Below are 13721 nucleotides of genomic sequence, written 5' to 3' on the forward strand. Positions count from 1 at the left end.
TAGCTATGACCCTCATCTAAAAAAGTTTTGGTGTTCTGGGACATCTATGTTCAGAGTTTAGGGATGCCTTTAGGATCAGGTCTGGAAAAATCTGTTCCATACTTTTTTCATTGTAGGGTTTTTCAACCTTATATGAGCACTATTCATCTCAAAGCTAACTTAGCCAGCATTGGCATTGCTGTTTTCTAAACAAGGGAAATGGATGGATATGCATTCTCTGAACAAAAAAAAACAAAACAAAAAAAGATAGAAAAAGAAAACAAGTAAAATTGTCCTCTCTGTTCCCTCACCTGGCCCTCCACACACCTGTTTTTTTTTTTTTGGTCATGTGGCCCCTTGACCTGATTCTCTCCACTATTTAGTTCTCTTGTCTTTTGCTCTCTGTTCTCTCCTCTCCTAACAGATTTCCCTCCCTCTCGCTCTCTCCATCCAAGGCTTTATCCTTTCAGCCCTGATCTCACTTCATCCCCTCCAATCCTCATCTAGGCATCACAAAAGCATCACAGAGTTTACAGAGAGAGAGAGAGGGATCAGAAGGTGCGTAAAGCAGAAAACCTGAATGAACACTGTCCCGAGAAAAGGCAAGTGGATAGAGAATTGGAAAGGTATAAGACATACAAATAGAGCGGAGAAACATCCAAGAGGAACTGGTAAGTGATGGAGTTTTTTATTAATTTTTATTTTTTTTACTTATTCAGTGGTATATTTGGGGTTTGTTTGCTATTGCTTTAGTTTTACCTTATGATTATGGCAAAGTTAAGATTATGATAATGAATTCCACTCAGAAATGTCCACTTCAGGTCAGAACCAAACCGTAACATAAGTGTCAATCAGTTTTATGCTTTAAATCCATAAAAACAATGACTATTTTTTGTTGGTCTGTCATTTTTAGTCCGTATAAATATTTTCTACGATATCAGAAGAGGCAAGCTACTGAATAAAAAGGATATTGGTACAAAATGAATAATAATTTCTCTACATTACAAAGATTGTTAAATTATTAAATAATAACAAATTAAATAATTTCCAATGCCCTAATAGTTAATCACAGTATAATGAATGTAAATTATCAGCTAGACATTATTAATACTTTTTAGGTTCTGTATAAATAGGTATAGGACTTTTTTTTTTAACCATGAAAAGTTTGTAAATTATTGAATAATATTATGGAAGACTGTTCTTTCTACAAAGTAATAATTCAAATGACGGCTAGGCCACACTTTCACACCCATTCCTAGTTTTTTCTTTCTCTCTCTCTGTTTCTATCCATCTACCCCCCTCCCCATCTCTGCTGTAGCTCTTATCCAGATGCAAAGAGCAGTCAATAATCGGATGAGAGCAGATTTGATTCAAAAGGCCTCCCTTAAAATCTCAGCAGTGTGGATTTAAACTCTCTCTCTCTCTTTCTCTCTTTCTCTCGCTCTCTCTCTCTCTCATTATCTCTTTCTGGTTATGGCATTTGGTGCTCACGGTCTTGTTGGTAATAACATTTTCTAGCTGTTTAATTCACACTGATGTCAAATAGGTATGAAGTTCACCTTTAGTTCTAGAATAGGGACTATTTATTGATGTCCTTTACAGGACAGCTCCCTCCCACCGGCCCACCTCTCTCCCATCCACACCCTTGTTCTCTCGCTTTCTCCTCTCAAACAAATTTTAGGCAAAAGTCATTTGGTCATGAGAGCTCGGGAGATACACAAAGATTCAAAAAAAAGAAACCAACAAAAGGAAATAGCTTGCATTAATCTTCTTTTGTAAGGTAAGACATTATATTCAAACTTAAGAGTTATGCTTTATGACTCGCAAAATATATTTTCATTAAGATGACTGACTGCACACTAATTATAAAAGCCAACTGGGGTTAACCATCCAAAATGAAGAGCAAAATTATAATAGATGACTATTAGATACTAAGAGAGTTTAACCTCGTCAATAATATATAACATGGATCTCAGTGTTTTCAGCAACAAAAAAAGAAACATTTTTTTTTTTTTTTTTTTTTTCTTCATTGTTTCTGAGGGCAAATTAAAGCAGTTGTAATGTGCAAATAGAGTCATACTTATCATTGTTACTCAGTAAAGTCCCTTTTATTTCATGGGAGCAGTTGGACTTAACTAAAAATGAATGTACTATAGATATATATAATATATTTATGAACTAAACTATCTATGTGTGTAATATCATGAGAGCAGGTGTACGTCAGTGTGCTTGACTCTGACTCATTACGCCCTTGCATGTTTGTGGTGGTACAAGTGAAATTTTGCATGCATCCTTATTTGTGAGGATTTGCAAACCAGGTCGAAGGGAGTTTGAATTGCAAATAGCTGTTGAAGGGGCAACTGAAGATATATCACAGTGAAAGCAACAACAACAAGCTCTTCCCACAAGCAGTCAAATAAATTGCACTGTCATGATTACTGTAACAATTAAATGTATATTCACATTTAGGAGTTTTCCCCAGCATTCTCTTGGATCTACTCACCTCACTTCCTGTCTGTGTCTGTGGGTGATCGTGCCTGACAACCGTTGCCATGGGTGAAATGGAACAACTGCGAAAGGAGGCGGAGAGCCTGAAGGATGACATTACTGTTAGTGCCAATAGTTCCCCCCCCCACCCCTAAATAACTTCACTAACATTTACGTAACTTTACAGAACATCACAGACTCATTCTCATAGATCAGCTGTAATATCTGTATGTTTTGGGCTCTATAGGCGGCCCGTAAAGCAGTGCAGGACCTCACGCTGCAGGATCATGTGGCGGGGACAGCTGTTGTGGGACGTGTCCAGCTAAAGACCAGGAAGACATTGAGAGGACATCTGGCCAAAATCTATGCCATGCACTGGGGGACAGACTCAAAGTAAACACAATAATATATGCAAATAAAAGCAAAACAGGCTGTACCACATGTACTAGTCTACAAGGATATCGATATACACATATTTACATGATACTGATATGTCATTTTTAATAGACTTGCGCTTTAATTAGGCAAAGATGAGTGAAATTAATGATACGTTATCATAAACAGATGGATACATATAAAAAGATGTGGCCTCAGAAATTAGAATCCTGTACCAATACCTGTAAAAGGATCAGATATTTTGCTTATACAGATTTTTGTGTGATAGTAAATTCACTTGAGATAAACACTGAATTAATGCTGAAGTCTTTTCATACCTTTATTTTTCATACATTTGCATTTATGCATTGCGTTTAGGTAATAAGTATGAATAAGTATAATAAAATAAGTCATAAGTATTTAATATGTAGCCTTCAAGATCTTCCCTTTTAGAATCAAAACTATAACCCTGATGATATTAGCGACATCCTTCAGCATTCTCCACTAGTTGTGGTTTCCGATATTTAAATTAAAGCTTAAATAAAATAAAATATAAATTATATATAAATACAGAAATGTTGCTTTGGTAACATTGAAAAATAAAAATAAATGAATGCTAAATAAAAATATGACAAAAGCACATAGCAAAATTACTAAAACTAAAATAAAAGCTAATTCAAAATATTAATAAATAATATATAAATATGACTAAAATAACACTGTTGTGGTCCCCTAAAATATTTAATTTCTAACCTGATGTTTCTTTTTGCCTCTCTTTCACTCTCTCTCTCTCTCAGGCTGTGTGTCAGTGCATCTCAAGACGGTAAACTGATTGTATGGGACAGCTACTCCACCAATAAGGTATTGAAAGGTTTTTCAGTTCATTTTTCCTCAGTGTGATATTAGAACTTAACTACAAAAAGGCTAAAAATCATTGAACCTATCATTACTAATTGTTACAGATGTAATAAATGACATAATCTGTTGCTTTAACTTGGAGCTGCTGTCACGTACATTTAAATGCAAATCGTTTCTGGTGAAGGCTATTAAGAAAATCAGTGTCTGCCAGTGGTCACATTTGTGTGCAAGAGGGAGGAAACGCATTTAAACGACATGAAGCACGAAAGCAGGACTGAGATGCTTTCAGTTCTTTTTGAAAACATGGAAGCTTTATGCAACATATTTATGATAAACCAAGGTCATTCTGATTTTATGTAGTGCTATTGCAACTTTATTTCTCACAATTGACTCGCCTTTGTATCTTTCAATTGTGACTTTAAATCTCACAGTTGATAAAGGCACACTTATGCGAAAGTATGGTAAAATTATGCAATTACATGACAATCATAGCTATAATGAAAAATAAAGTCTCAAATGAGAGAAGGTTGCCATTGTGAAATATTGGACCTCATTCATGAAACATGAGTAGAATTAATTTTATGTAAATTGTTCACAAAACCTTTGATATCAATTTTCAGATTCATTAGTGTTCATATTTTCAAAATAGTTAGTATGAAAAAACATTACATACCATTTTGTGTTATTTTAAGCTAACTGATGACACTGCATTTTGATAATATTAACACTATTTGTCATAATAATAAGAATATATAACAAAATGAATTAGTTAAAAGGATAGTCCAGCCAAAAGTTTTAATTCTGTTATTGTTTACTCACCTTTACGTCGTTCCAAACCTTTATGACTTTCTTTGTTCTCTGGAACATAAAAGAAGATAGTTTGAAGAATGTTGGTAACCAAACAGTTTTGGTTCCCATTGACTTCCATTATATATACAAAAAATACAATGGAAATCAAAACTGTTTGGTTACCAACATTCTTCAAAATATATATATTTGTGTGTGTGTGTTTCACAAAAAAAAGGAAATGCATACAGGCTTGGAATGACATGAGGGAGAGTAAATTATGACAAAAATGTCATTTATGGGTGAACTAGCCCTTTAACCAATTAGTTTGTTATTGTTTATTTATTATTTATCGCCATGTTAGCATCAGGGCTTAACAAATTAGTCAAATGTGAAAATAAATTACATTGATGAATAAGTATCATTGAAAATTACTCTGAAGTTTCATGAAAGAGGCCCAATGTACATAACCATTTGCCAAAAAAAACTTAATCTGTAGAATATTAACAAAAAATTGTCTCTGATTGTGGTCTAGGTGCATGCAATCCCCCTGAAGTCCTCATGGGTGATGACATGTTCATACGCACCTTCAGGAAACATGGTGGCATGTGGAGGACTTGACAACATGTGCTCTATCTATAACCTGAAGGCTAAAGATGGTAACGTGAAGGTCATGCGTGAGCTCGCAGCACACACAGGTGAGAATGACTTCCAATATTTCTCATGCAGACCGATTTAAGAACCAGTTAGCAATCCACTCGATCAATATCTAGCCCATGAGATGCTTTACATCAGCTAGCTGTGTCTTGAAGTCTTTGTTTTTTTAATGAATATGATTTTGTGTTGATCAGGTTACCTGTCCTGCTGCCGCTTCCTGAGTGACAGTGAGATCATCACCAGCTCTGGAGACTGTACCTGGTACATTCACTTTAGACTTTTAAGAGCTATAAACTAAAAGAGCAAAGAACATTTTGCTACAAATGATGTATTCAGATCAGCACATCTTACTTTCTTAAATAACATGACCTCTGACCTTTCTCCAGTCTTCTGTGGGACATTGAGACAGGAACAGAGAAGACGGTCTTCGCTGGACATTTGGGAGACTGTATGTCTCTGGGTGTTGCTCCTGACTTCAACACTTTCATCTCAGGAGCTTGTGACTTCACAGCCAAACTGTGGGACATCCGTGACGGCCAGTGCAGACAGACCTTTGGAGGCCATGAGAGTGACATCAATGCCATTGGGGTAAGACCTTTTTGACTCCAAGGCTCCCCATTGTCGACTGGATAAGTCGTTTACTAACAGTTTCCACCACTAAAATATTTTAGTTTGATATCTAGAAAAATGTATACACATTATTAAAATTAACTAACTTTTATTTTGATATATGTTTTAATTTATTTCAATTTAAGTTCAAAGTTAAGTCATTTTGTTATATGCTTTTGTCATTTATTTCGTTTTTTATTTCTATTTAGCTTTATTTTTGTTTCATATTTGGTGAATTATAATTGGTGGTTGAGGAGATTCCCCCTTCCATGTAAAGCGCTTTGAGTACCCAGAAAAGCACTATATAAATGTAACAAATTAATTAATTATGAATTATTATAAGAAATATTTTTTTTATGTTTAGTTGTTTAAGCTTAATTTAATGCTTGTTTTGTCTTATTTTAAACAATTTTAAGTCAACTTGAGGCCCCCTGGTTGAGAACGACTGCCTTAAACCAATGTGTTTAACGTTGAAATGAAGATTATCTCGTACCGTTGGTACTATAAAGATGAATGATTCATTAAACTGTGCAGTTTGTTGGAGAGATGCTTTTGCTTCATTAACACAATGAGCAAAAATCCCCAAAATCGAACAGACCTGTCTGTAATTATCAAGTGCTGCTGAAGATCTTAGGGTATGTTTACACGACAATTATGTACTAATAACATTGTCAAAATGATCCCCGCTCACATGGATTTGCTAAAAAGGCTGTATTATGCATGCCAGGCCAGTAGTTGGCGATGTCACTTTGTCAAGAAACAACCCGTGGACACATAATTTGCATGCGTGAACATGTAATATGCATGCGCATGACGTTTACACGGAGACAGTAAAGGGATCGTTTTCAAAACCTTGCACTTTGAATCCCGTTTTCAAAAGCTTGCGTTTTATATAAATTAGATGCTTCAGGGTTCAATGATGTACAATGCATTTTTCGCATACAGACGGCAACATTGTCAAAATGATCCTCGTTCACACAGATCTGTGAAAACGCTTAAAAACACTGTATTATGCTGCCAGGCCAGTAGTTGGCGATATGTAAAGAAAAACTATGCGCCTAGAGACTGAACATGTAAAATGCATGCTCATGACGTCACTGTTTTCACAAATCCGCTTTTTTGTTTGTTTACATAGAGACAATAACAACATAGTTTTCAAAAACGTGCACTTTGAAACCCGTTTTCAAAAGCTCGCGTTTTCAGTCCCCCAAAATGCCGCTTTTGAGTAAATGAATGGCCAAAATGTATAAAAAGTTTTCTGGTTTTAGTTGACCAGAAAAACGGAGTGTGTGTAGTATGAATGTAATCTGGATGAACTACATTCGCAATGCTAACTTACCCTTCTCACGCGACCTACCAGCGTCAGTTACATCGCTTCACCGCCATTCACAAATCCTTTCCCGTGGCCTCATGGGATAGTAAAGTGTCATCCGGGTACTTTCTGCCTACACTTTTATGAGTACTGTGAATTCAAACATACTTCTTTTTAGCCTACTATATAGTAGGTAAGTATGCGATTTCGGATGCAGCCATCGGGGTGGGATCTTTTCACCTGGAACAACTTAGAAATCACCTTGCAACTGCATAGCAACACATTAACAACCTCTAAAGCTCCTTACAGCCACCACATAGCACGTCCTAGCATAGTGGCAGCGAGATTTTGCAATATATTATACATACATTTTTCTCTCTGTCACTTTTCAGTTTTTCCCCAACGGCAATGCAGTGATCACAGGTTCAGACGACGCTTCCTGCAAGCTGTACGACCTGCGTTCAGACCAGGAGCTCATCACGTTCCAGGACTCCAGCATCATGTGTGGAGTGACATCCCTCGCTCCCTCTCTCTCTGGAAGACTCATCCTCGCTGGGTACGACGACTTCAACTGCAACATCTGGGACACGCTTAAGGCGGAGAGAGTGGGTGAGTCACTGGAAAAAGATACAAAGATGGATGTGAACTTCAGGAGAACGATAAATATATATATCAGATGCAAAAATATCTGTAATAAAAGAAGTGTTTGTCTTTTACAGGAGTGTTGTCTGGTCATGATAACAGAGTGAGCTGTATCGGCGTGACACCTGATGGGATGGCCTGTTGCACAGGATCGTGGGATAGCTTTCTGAAGATCTGGAACTAAAACACTGTCTCAAAGAGAGGCAAAACCAGAATATGTCAAAGACAGGGTAAAATGTAAAGGGGACAATTGAAACAGGACTATGGGATATAGTTGTATAAGTAGGGAGGGAAAGAGATGTGTTTGTTGTGCCGTCAGAACGAGAAAGATTGTGAATAAGAAAACCTCATTTAGAGACAGGCTTGATCTGTAGAATAGTCTTGTCAAAGAAACCATGCAATAACAGAAAACAGTTTTTCAGGGACTGCTAACTGCAAAAGTGGGCATTTACCAAGCCATGACCTATTTGGTGATTTTGGAGGTAATTTTTGGATAGGGTCATTAACACAAGGGTGTGTTACAGAATATTATCAATATAGCATATGAAATAAGTCTTCAACACTAGTTGAATCAAGCTTACTGATATCTAAATGCATCCTGTGCTATCAAACCTACATGACAGAGGTTGCCAAAATAGTTGCGCAAGATCGAGTATACAATTTCAGTCTACACAGAATTTTCACTTTTATAAAATGTGGTTTACAAACTATAGATAGATTAAATGAGTTTTAGTGAGATTGTCTGATTGAAACTTCTTTCAAGTTTAGTGTTAGATTTTTTTTGATTGTGATTTTCACTGATAGTGTCATGTCTTTTTCTGCTTATTCAGGCCAATAAAATAAAAACAACTGACAAACTTGACTCATTTTTTCCCCTATATAATTTTATCTCATATCTATGGAAGCTTGTTTCCGCCACAGAATAAAAAAGGTAATTGCGAGTTTACATCTCGCAATTCTTTTCATCTCAGAATTGCGTGATATAAAGTCGCAATTGTGTGTTATAGAGTCAGAATTGTGAGAGACTCGCAATTCTGAGGAAAAAAGTATTTTTATCTTTTAAAATGTTTTATTCTGTGGCAGAAACAAGCTTCCTTACATATCTGATGGACTTGAAAACAAAAATTGCGTATATAATATACTATGAGGAAATTAATACTTTTAATTGATCAAAAATAAAAAGTGTACAAGATTTCTATTTCAAATAAGTGCAGTTCTTTTGAGCTTTCGATTCATCAAAGAATCCTATAAAAACATGCATTACAGTTTCAACAAGAATATTAAGCAGCATTTTCTTGAACATTAAATAATTTCTGAAGTATTGATGCTGAAAATTAAGCTTTGCCATCACAGCAAAACTACAATTTTAAAGTATATATTTTTAAATTGTAATATTTCACAGTATTATTGTTTTACTGTATTTATAATCAAATAAATAAGTCTTGGTGAGCATAAGAGACTTTCAAAAACAAATTCTTACCGACCTCAAACTATTAGGCAGAACACTGATCCTAGACAAATATCTTATAACTAACAGACCTCTGACAAAATTGTGCAGAAGAGTTTTGATATTTTTCAATAACTGCAGGGCTACAGTAGTGGTATATTGCAGCATTATCGTCACTTGCTTTGTGAACAGTCTTTAGCAATGACAAAAATATAATCTGTTCAAGCATATGCTTTTTGTGAAGAATAGTTTCATTCAATGTCCTCTGACAAGCTCAAAAAACAAGAAACAATTAAAAGTGTTAATTTTATTTACATTAAAATCAGTGTTTATTTACAAAGAAACAACAACAACAAAGAAAAGTAAAAATAGAATGATCATGTAGTTTTAAGGCTTAAAATTGTTGTATATACACATAGTGTTGGCTGGATTTATCCTGGTGTGAACAGTTCTTCTCACTCATTCTCCTTGTTCAGTGACAGAATCAGAGCTCTCCTGTCCATCTGAGTGAATCTCTGTTTTTCTGGGGTGGACACTTTCAGCTTCATCTGACGAGAAACAGGAAGATCCATAAGTGATTACATGCATAACATGGATGTCTGCAGTAAAAGGAGCACTGATGTTCAAGTAGTGACTAAGAACGGTGTAATTACCTGAGAGTTGCGGTCTCTGGGTGAATTGGCTTCCCTCAGGATCTGCAGAGGTGATCTGCCTTCACCAATCAGAACTTTTTCTGTAATATTAAACAAGCAAACACCTCAATTTTCTAGTTTATAACAAGAGAAAAAGTAAATAAAAAAAATAAAAAACTTATATATACATATTTATCCTTGTGTTAGTCTTCTATCCACCTTACTTTTTTGAATATGCAAGGCTTCCATTGTCATTGCTTTCAGTTATTTTAGTAAAAAAAAAAATCTGTTTGTGCTGCTTAATATTGCAAACTGGTATTTATTTTAATAACTTCAATCATAAACATACTGTTTTGCTGCACAAATAGTTCACTTTTACTGCATGGCCATTCTTCCAGTTATTTACCAATAGCAGCTAATGAACTGGAAGTCCTTCACACTCAAAGAAAATCTCTTATGAAAAATAAGATGGAGGAAGTAGCATCAGAAACTAGCAGAATGATTGACGCATAAGCATGTGGCCGAGAGACACACTCACCTCTTGGTCTTTGTTTGGCGCGCACAACCATGTTGTTATTCTCGTTTGTGGCTGTGTTTTTGGTGGAGAGCGGTGAAGAGACAGACGTTTTTCCACGTCCCTGTACCCCTCTTGCTCTGACACCAGCGGTCCCGAAGCCCACCCCCAACCACTGGGGCTTAAAAATGGCTTGACTGGGGCTGCGGGTGTCAAACTTCAGACAACGGATATTAGACTGCACCGTTTGGACCTGGACACTGGTCACTGGGCTGGATTTGCTGGAGGCAACAGCCGGTTGAGGCGAGAGAGGTTTGCTCACCTCTGGCTGCTCATGGCGTGACTCAGGAAGTGCAGCTGTGACCTGATGGAGGAGAGACACACATCATTTAGTCTCAGTATGGATTGTTTCTGATGCCAAAACAGGCCTATAAAATAGTTCCGATTCCCACCTGCCCTGAAATTTTCATCGGTCACAACACAAACAAAATATATCCATTTAAAGTTGGATCAAAAAAAGAAAGAAAAAAAGAAAAAAAAAAGTATTTCCCCCCCATTTCATAACATTTATTTTTTTAAATATGTATTTTTCCCTATATCATAACAGTTTAAAAAAAAAAAATTATCAAATGATTTGATAAATTTGCAATAAGTTAAATTTCATTTATTTAGGAATAAACTTTAATATAATTATGCAGGATATTTTAAAAAAGGCAACAATAAAAACTAATATATATAAATAATAAATTGGAAATCAATAATATGTATTGCTTTGAAGTCAAGGCTGCATTCGTTTGTTGAAAAATACAGTAATAGCAGTTTTATATAACATTTCTACTTTGATATACATTTTTAAATATAATTTATTCGTGATGGCAAAGCTGAATTTTCAGCATTATTACTCCAGTCTTCAGAATCACATGATCCTTCAGAAATCATTCTAATATGCTGATTTGCTGCTAGAGAAACATTTCTTTTTATCAATGTCTGTCTAATATTTTTGTGGGAACCATGATACATTTTTTCAGAATTCTGATGAATAGAAAGTTCAAAAGAACAGCATTTATTTGAAATGGATATCTTTAGCAAAATTATAAAAGTCTACAATCACTTTTTATCAATTTACTGCATCTTTGCTGAATAACATTATAAACAATATATTCTCAAACCTTTGAAAGGCATCTCAATCTCAAAAACAAACCTGTTCGTCAGACGTCTGGGATGGGACCTCAGCTTCCTCCGGGGTCACGACAGCTTCAGCAACAGGCTCGGACTCTGTGGGTGGTGGGGCGACTGAGAAGGAATGATCTTTATTCGCTTGCGTCTCAACAGGAGGAAGAGGAGTCAGAGGACGTTCCTCCAGAGATGATGAGTAAACGCCTTCATGACACGCAAGAAGACTCAAACTGAGCTCTTTCTTTAACGGCGAAGAACCAAGCAGCAGAGCCTCCTCCGCCTCTTCCAGGGAGGCCTCAGGATCCACCTCTACCTCCACCTGTGTGTGTCCAACCAACACGAACGGGCTGCTGCATATGGAGCCGTAGCCCAGTGAAGGAGAGGATGGCGCAGGGGTGAACAAGGCATCGGTGCGTTCCCTGAGGGAGGCGGAGTTCTGAGCTTTTGCCATAGGGAGCAGGGGCTCTCTGGGGTCGGAATCATTTTGCTGAGCCCCACTGGGCAGGCTGGGGTGTTTGGTAAAGGAGACCGGAGGAAGAGGAGAAATAGTCTCGCCACCGGACTTGACATCATGGAGAAAGAAGGTGCTCAGCCGCCGAGCGAAAGATGTGACGCTCACTGTAAAGGAGACAAAGGAGTCACTCTTTCTATTTTCTAAATGCTTGTTATTGATCTTATTGTGAACTATTAATCCATGCATAGGTTTCGTTTTTTAATTTCTATTGTAAAAATTAGCATTGTAATTTTTAATCATATCTCCCACCCCTTTCTAACAATCAACTACAAGCTCACATTCATATATCTGGCTCCCATCCATCAACAACTGATGGACAGATCTAAATCCTCACTCGGATGTATGTCACAAAGATGAAAAGATCTGTTACGACTTCAATCAATCGCAAATTTAATTTGGAAGGGCTGAGGACAGCGAGTTTACTACAGAGTGCAACGGGTTCTGAAATTAATAATAATTTTCTCCATAGGGAAACTGATTTTTAACAATAAATTACAAACCCTTAGATCTACTGTGAGCTATTAGGTTGTTAAATCAACAGTATATGCATTTGTTGAAGTCATCAGCCCACATTATTTTACAACAGCATCATAACGGTCCATTATAACAGCATGAATCCTGGTGAGAAATGTGATTCAACTCACAGATGGTTGGTTTGGTTCATGGCCTGTAACTTTAAGGAAGAAGAAAAAAACACTTCTGGAAGTGTAAGTTACTGTTGCACTCTAAAGGGCTGAGCTAATGAATATTAATTAGCACTCAGCTTGAGCTCCTTTCATAGGGTTTAATTATTGTGAATGAAGAATGCAGAAACACTGTACAAATTGACTTACCCTTTATTGGTGTTCGAGTAATGCCAAGCGTGGGTGAGCGGGGGTCAACAAATCCAGGCCCAACTGACTCCACCACAGGTAGAGGAGAGTAAGCCACACCCACCTACAGGAAAATATATGAAAAAAAGTCAACTATTTTATTTGTCCATTGCTCACTGCTGTGCTCATTAGGAACCTGAGAAATGACCAAATTCACATCACAGTCCGGCTTATCGATAAGCAACTAAATCATTTAGCACTTTGACTAAACTGTAATACATGAAAGCGTTGTTAGACTGTATGTTTGTACCTGTAAAGGTGTGCGGTCGATAGCACAGGACGGTGAACGCGGGTCTGCGAGTCTCGCTACACGCGCTGCTTTCGGCCGCTGGCTCGGATCTACCCGAGGTGTTGATGCCACAGACATCTTGCTTTCACTGGATCCCATGTTTACTCTGTATTCTACTCAGAAAACAGCACGGTTTATAAAAACTTGCATGGTAAAAAGCGAAAAAAGTAGTTACCCATAAGGTAATGGGTTTTTAAATATACATTAAATAAACAAGCACATCGTGCCATGTTACGTTTTACCAACAATATAAAGTTATTGTTCAATAATCAAACTCACCTTAAAGCTCAAAGTTTTCCACACTCAGTTCACTATAGTCCCTTTATCTTTCACACCAGATCAGATTGAATGTTTCTGACACGTTTTAAACAAGTACTCGTAAAAAGCAGAAATTAACAACGAAATGCTTCAGTCCTCGTCTTCTAATCCAAACTCCTCGTGATTCGAGCGAGAGCATTTAAATGGATAATTGTGTGTGCGGCTTATTTTTAAACCGACCAATAGAAGAACGGGAGAGTTCCTGCGCTTCTGATTGGTCGAGACGGTGAATACATTTTTTTGGGCGTGTATCA

At 36.8% G+C, this 13721-nt stretch overlaps 2 protein-coding genes across 5 annotated transcripts; one reads left to right on the forward strand and one right to left on the reverse strand.

Annotated features, from left to right (window-relative positions):
• The first annotated feature begins 409 nt into the window (after window positions 1–409).
• On the forward strand, window positions 410–9294 carry gnb3a (guanine nucleotide binding protein (G protein), beta polypeptide 3a). 4 transcript variants are annotated; one of them, XM_082149696.1, is made up of 10 exons: window positions 410–650; window positions 1298–1759; window positions 2449–2588; window positions 2714–2859; window positions 3639–3702; window positions 5021–5183; window positions 5337–5403; window positions 5529–5730; window positions 7456–7672; window positions 7783–9294. In XM_082149696.1, exons 3-10 carry the CDS (start codon window positions 2532–2534, stop codon window positions 7887–7889), a joined length of 1023 nt encoding a protein of 340 aa, XP_082005822.1. In that variant the 5' UTR covers window positions 410–650; window positions 1298–1759; window positions 2449–2531; the 3' UTR covers window positions 7890–9294. The 4 variants fall into 4 exon arrangements, with proteins under 4 accessions (XP_082005822.1, XP_082005823.1, XP_082005824.1 ...); XM_082149697.1 differs by lacking the exon at window positions 1298–1759; XM_082149698.1 differs by lacking the exon at window positions 410–650 and having other exon boundaries at window positions 1035–1759; window positions 2462–2588.
• A 150-nt stretch (window positions 9295–9444) lies between these two features.
• cdca3 (cell division cycle associated 3) lies at window positions 9445–13627 on the reverse strand. Its single transcript, XM_082149694.1, has 7 exons — window positions 13429–13627; window positions 13111–13262; window positions 12822–12924; window positions 11500–12092; window positions 10323–10662; window positions 9806–9885; window positions 9445–9700 (listed from the first exon to the last, which is right to left on the reverse strand). Exons 2-7 carry the CDS (start codon window positions 13246–13248, stop codon window positions 9608–9610), a joined length of 1347 nt encoding a protein of 448 aa, XP_082005820.1. The 5' UTR covers window positions 13249–13262; window positions 13429–13627; the 3' UTR covers window positions 9445–9607.
• Window positions 13628–13721: the final 94 nt, after the last annotated feature.

This window comes from Leuciscus leuciscus (genome assembly GCF_965113295.1).
Source record: "Leuciscus leuciscus genome assembly, chromosome: 20".
NCBI classification, from domain to species: Eukaryota; Metazoa; Chordata; class Actinopteri; order Cypriniformes; family Leuciscidae; genus Leuciscus; species Leuciscus leuciscus.

Bases quoted from the DNA above. Each gene is read 5' to 3' on its own strand.
- gnb3a (XM_082149696.1), top strand. From the start codon at position 2,532: ATGGGTGAAATGGAACAACTGCGAAAGGAGGCGGAGAGCCTGAAGGAT. The intron at 3,703-5,020 runs GTATTGAAAGGT...ATTGTGGTCTAG, and splicing joins ACAGCTACTCCACCAATAAG to GTGCATGCAATCCCCCTGAA. The intron at 7,673-7,782 runs GTGAGTCACTGG...TGTCTTTTACAG, and splicing joins GCTTAAGGCGGAGAGAGTGG to GAGTGTTGTCTGGTCATGAT.
- cdca3 (XM_082149694.1), bottom strand. From the start codon at position 13,248: ATGGGATCCAGTGAAAGCAAGATGTCTGTGGCATCAACACCTCGGGTA. The intron at 12,925-13,110 runs GTACAAACATAC...ATTTTCCTGTAG, and splicing joins TCGACCGCACACCTTTACAG to GTGGGTGTGGCTTACTCTCC. The intron at 9,886-10,322 runs GTGAGTGTGTCT...TTAATATTACAG, and splicing joins CGCCAAACAAAGACCAAGAG to AAAAAGTTCTGATTGGTGAA.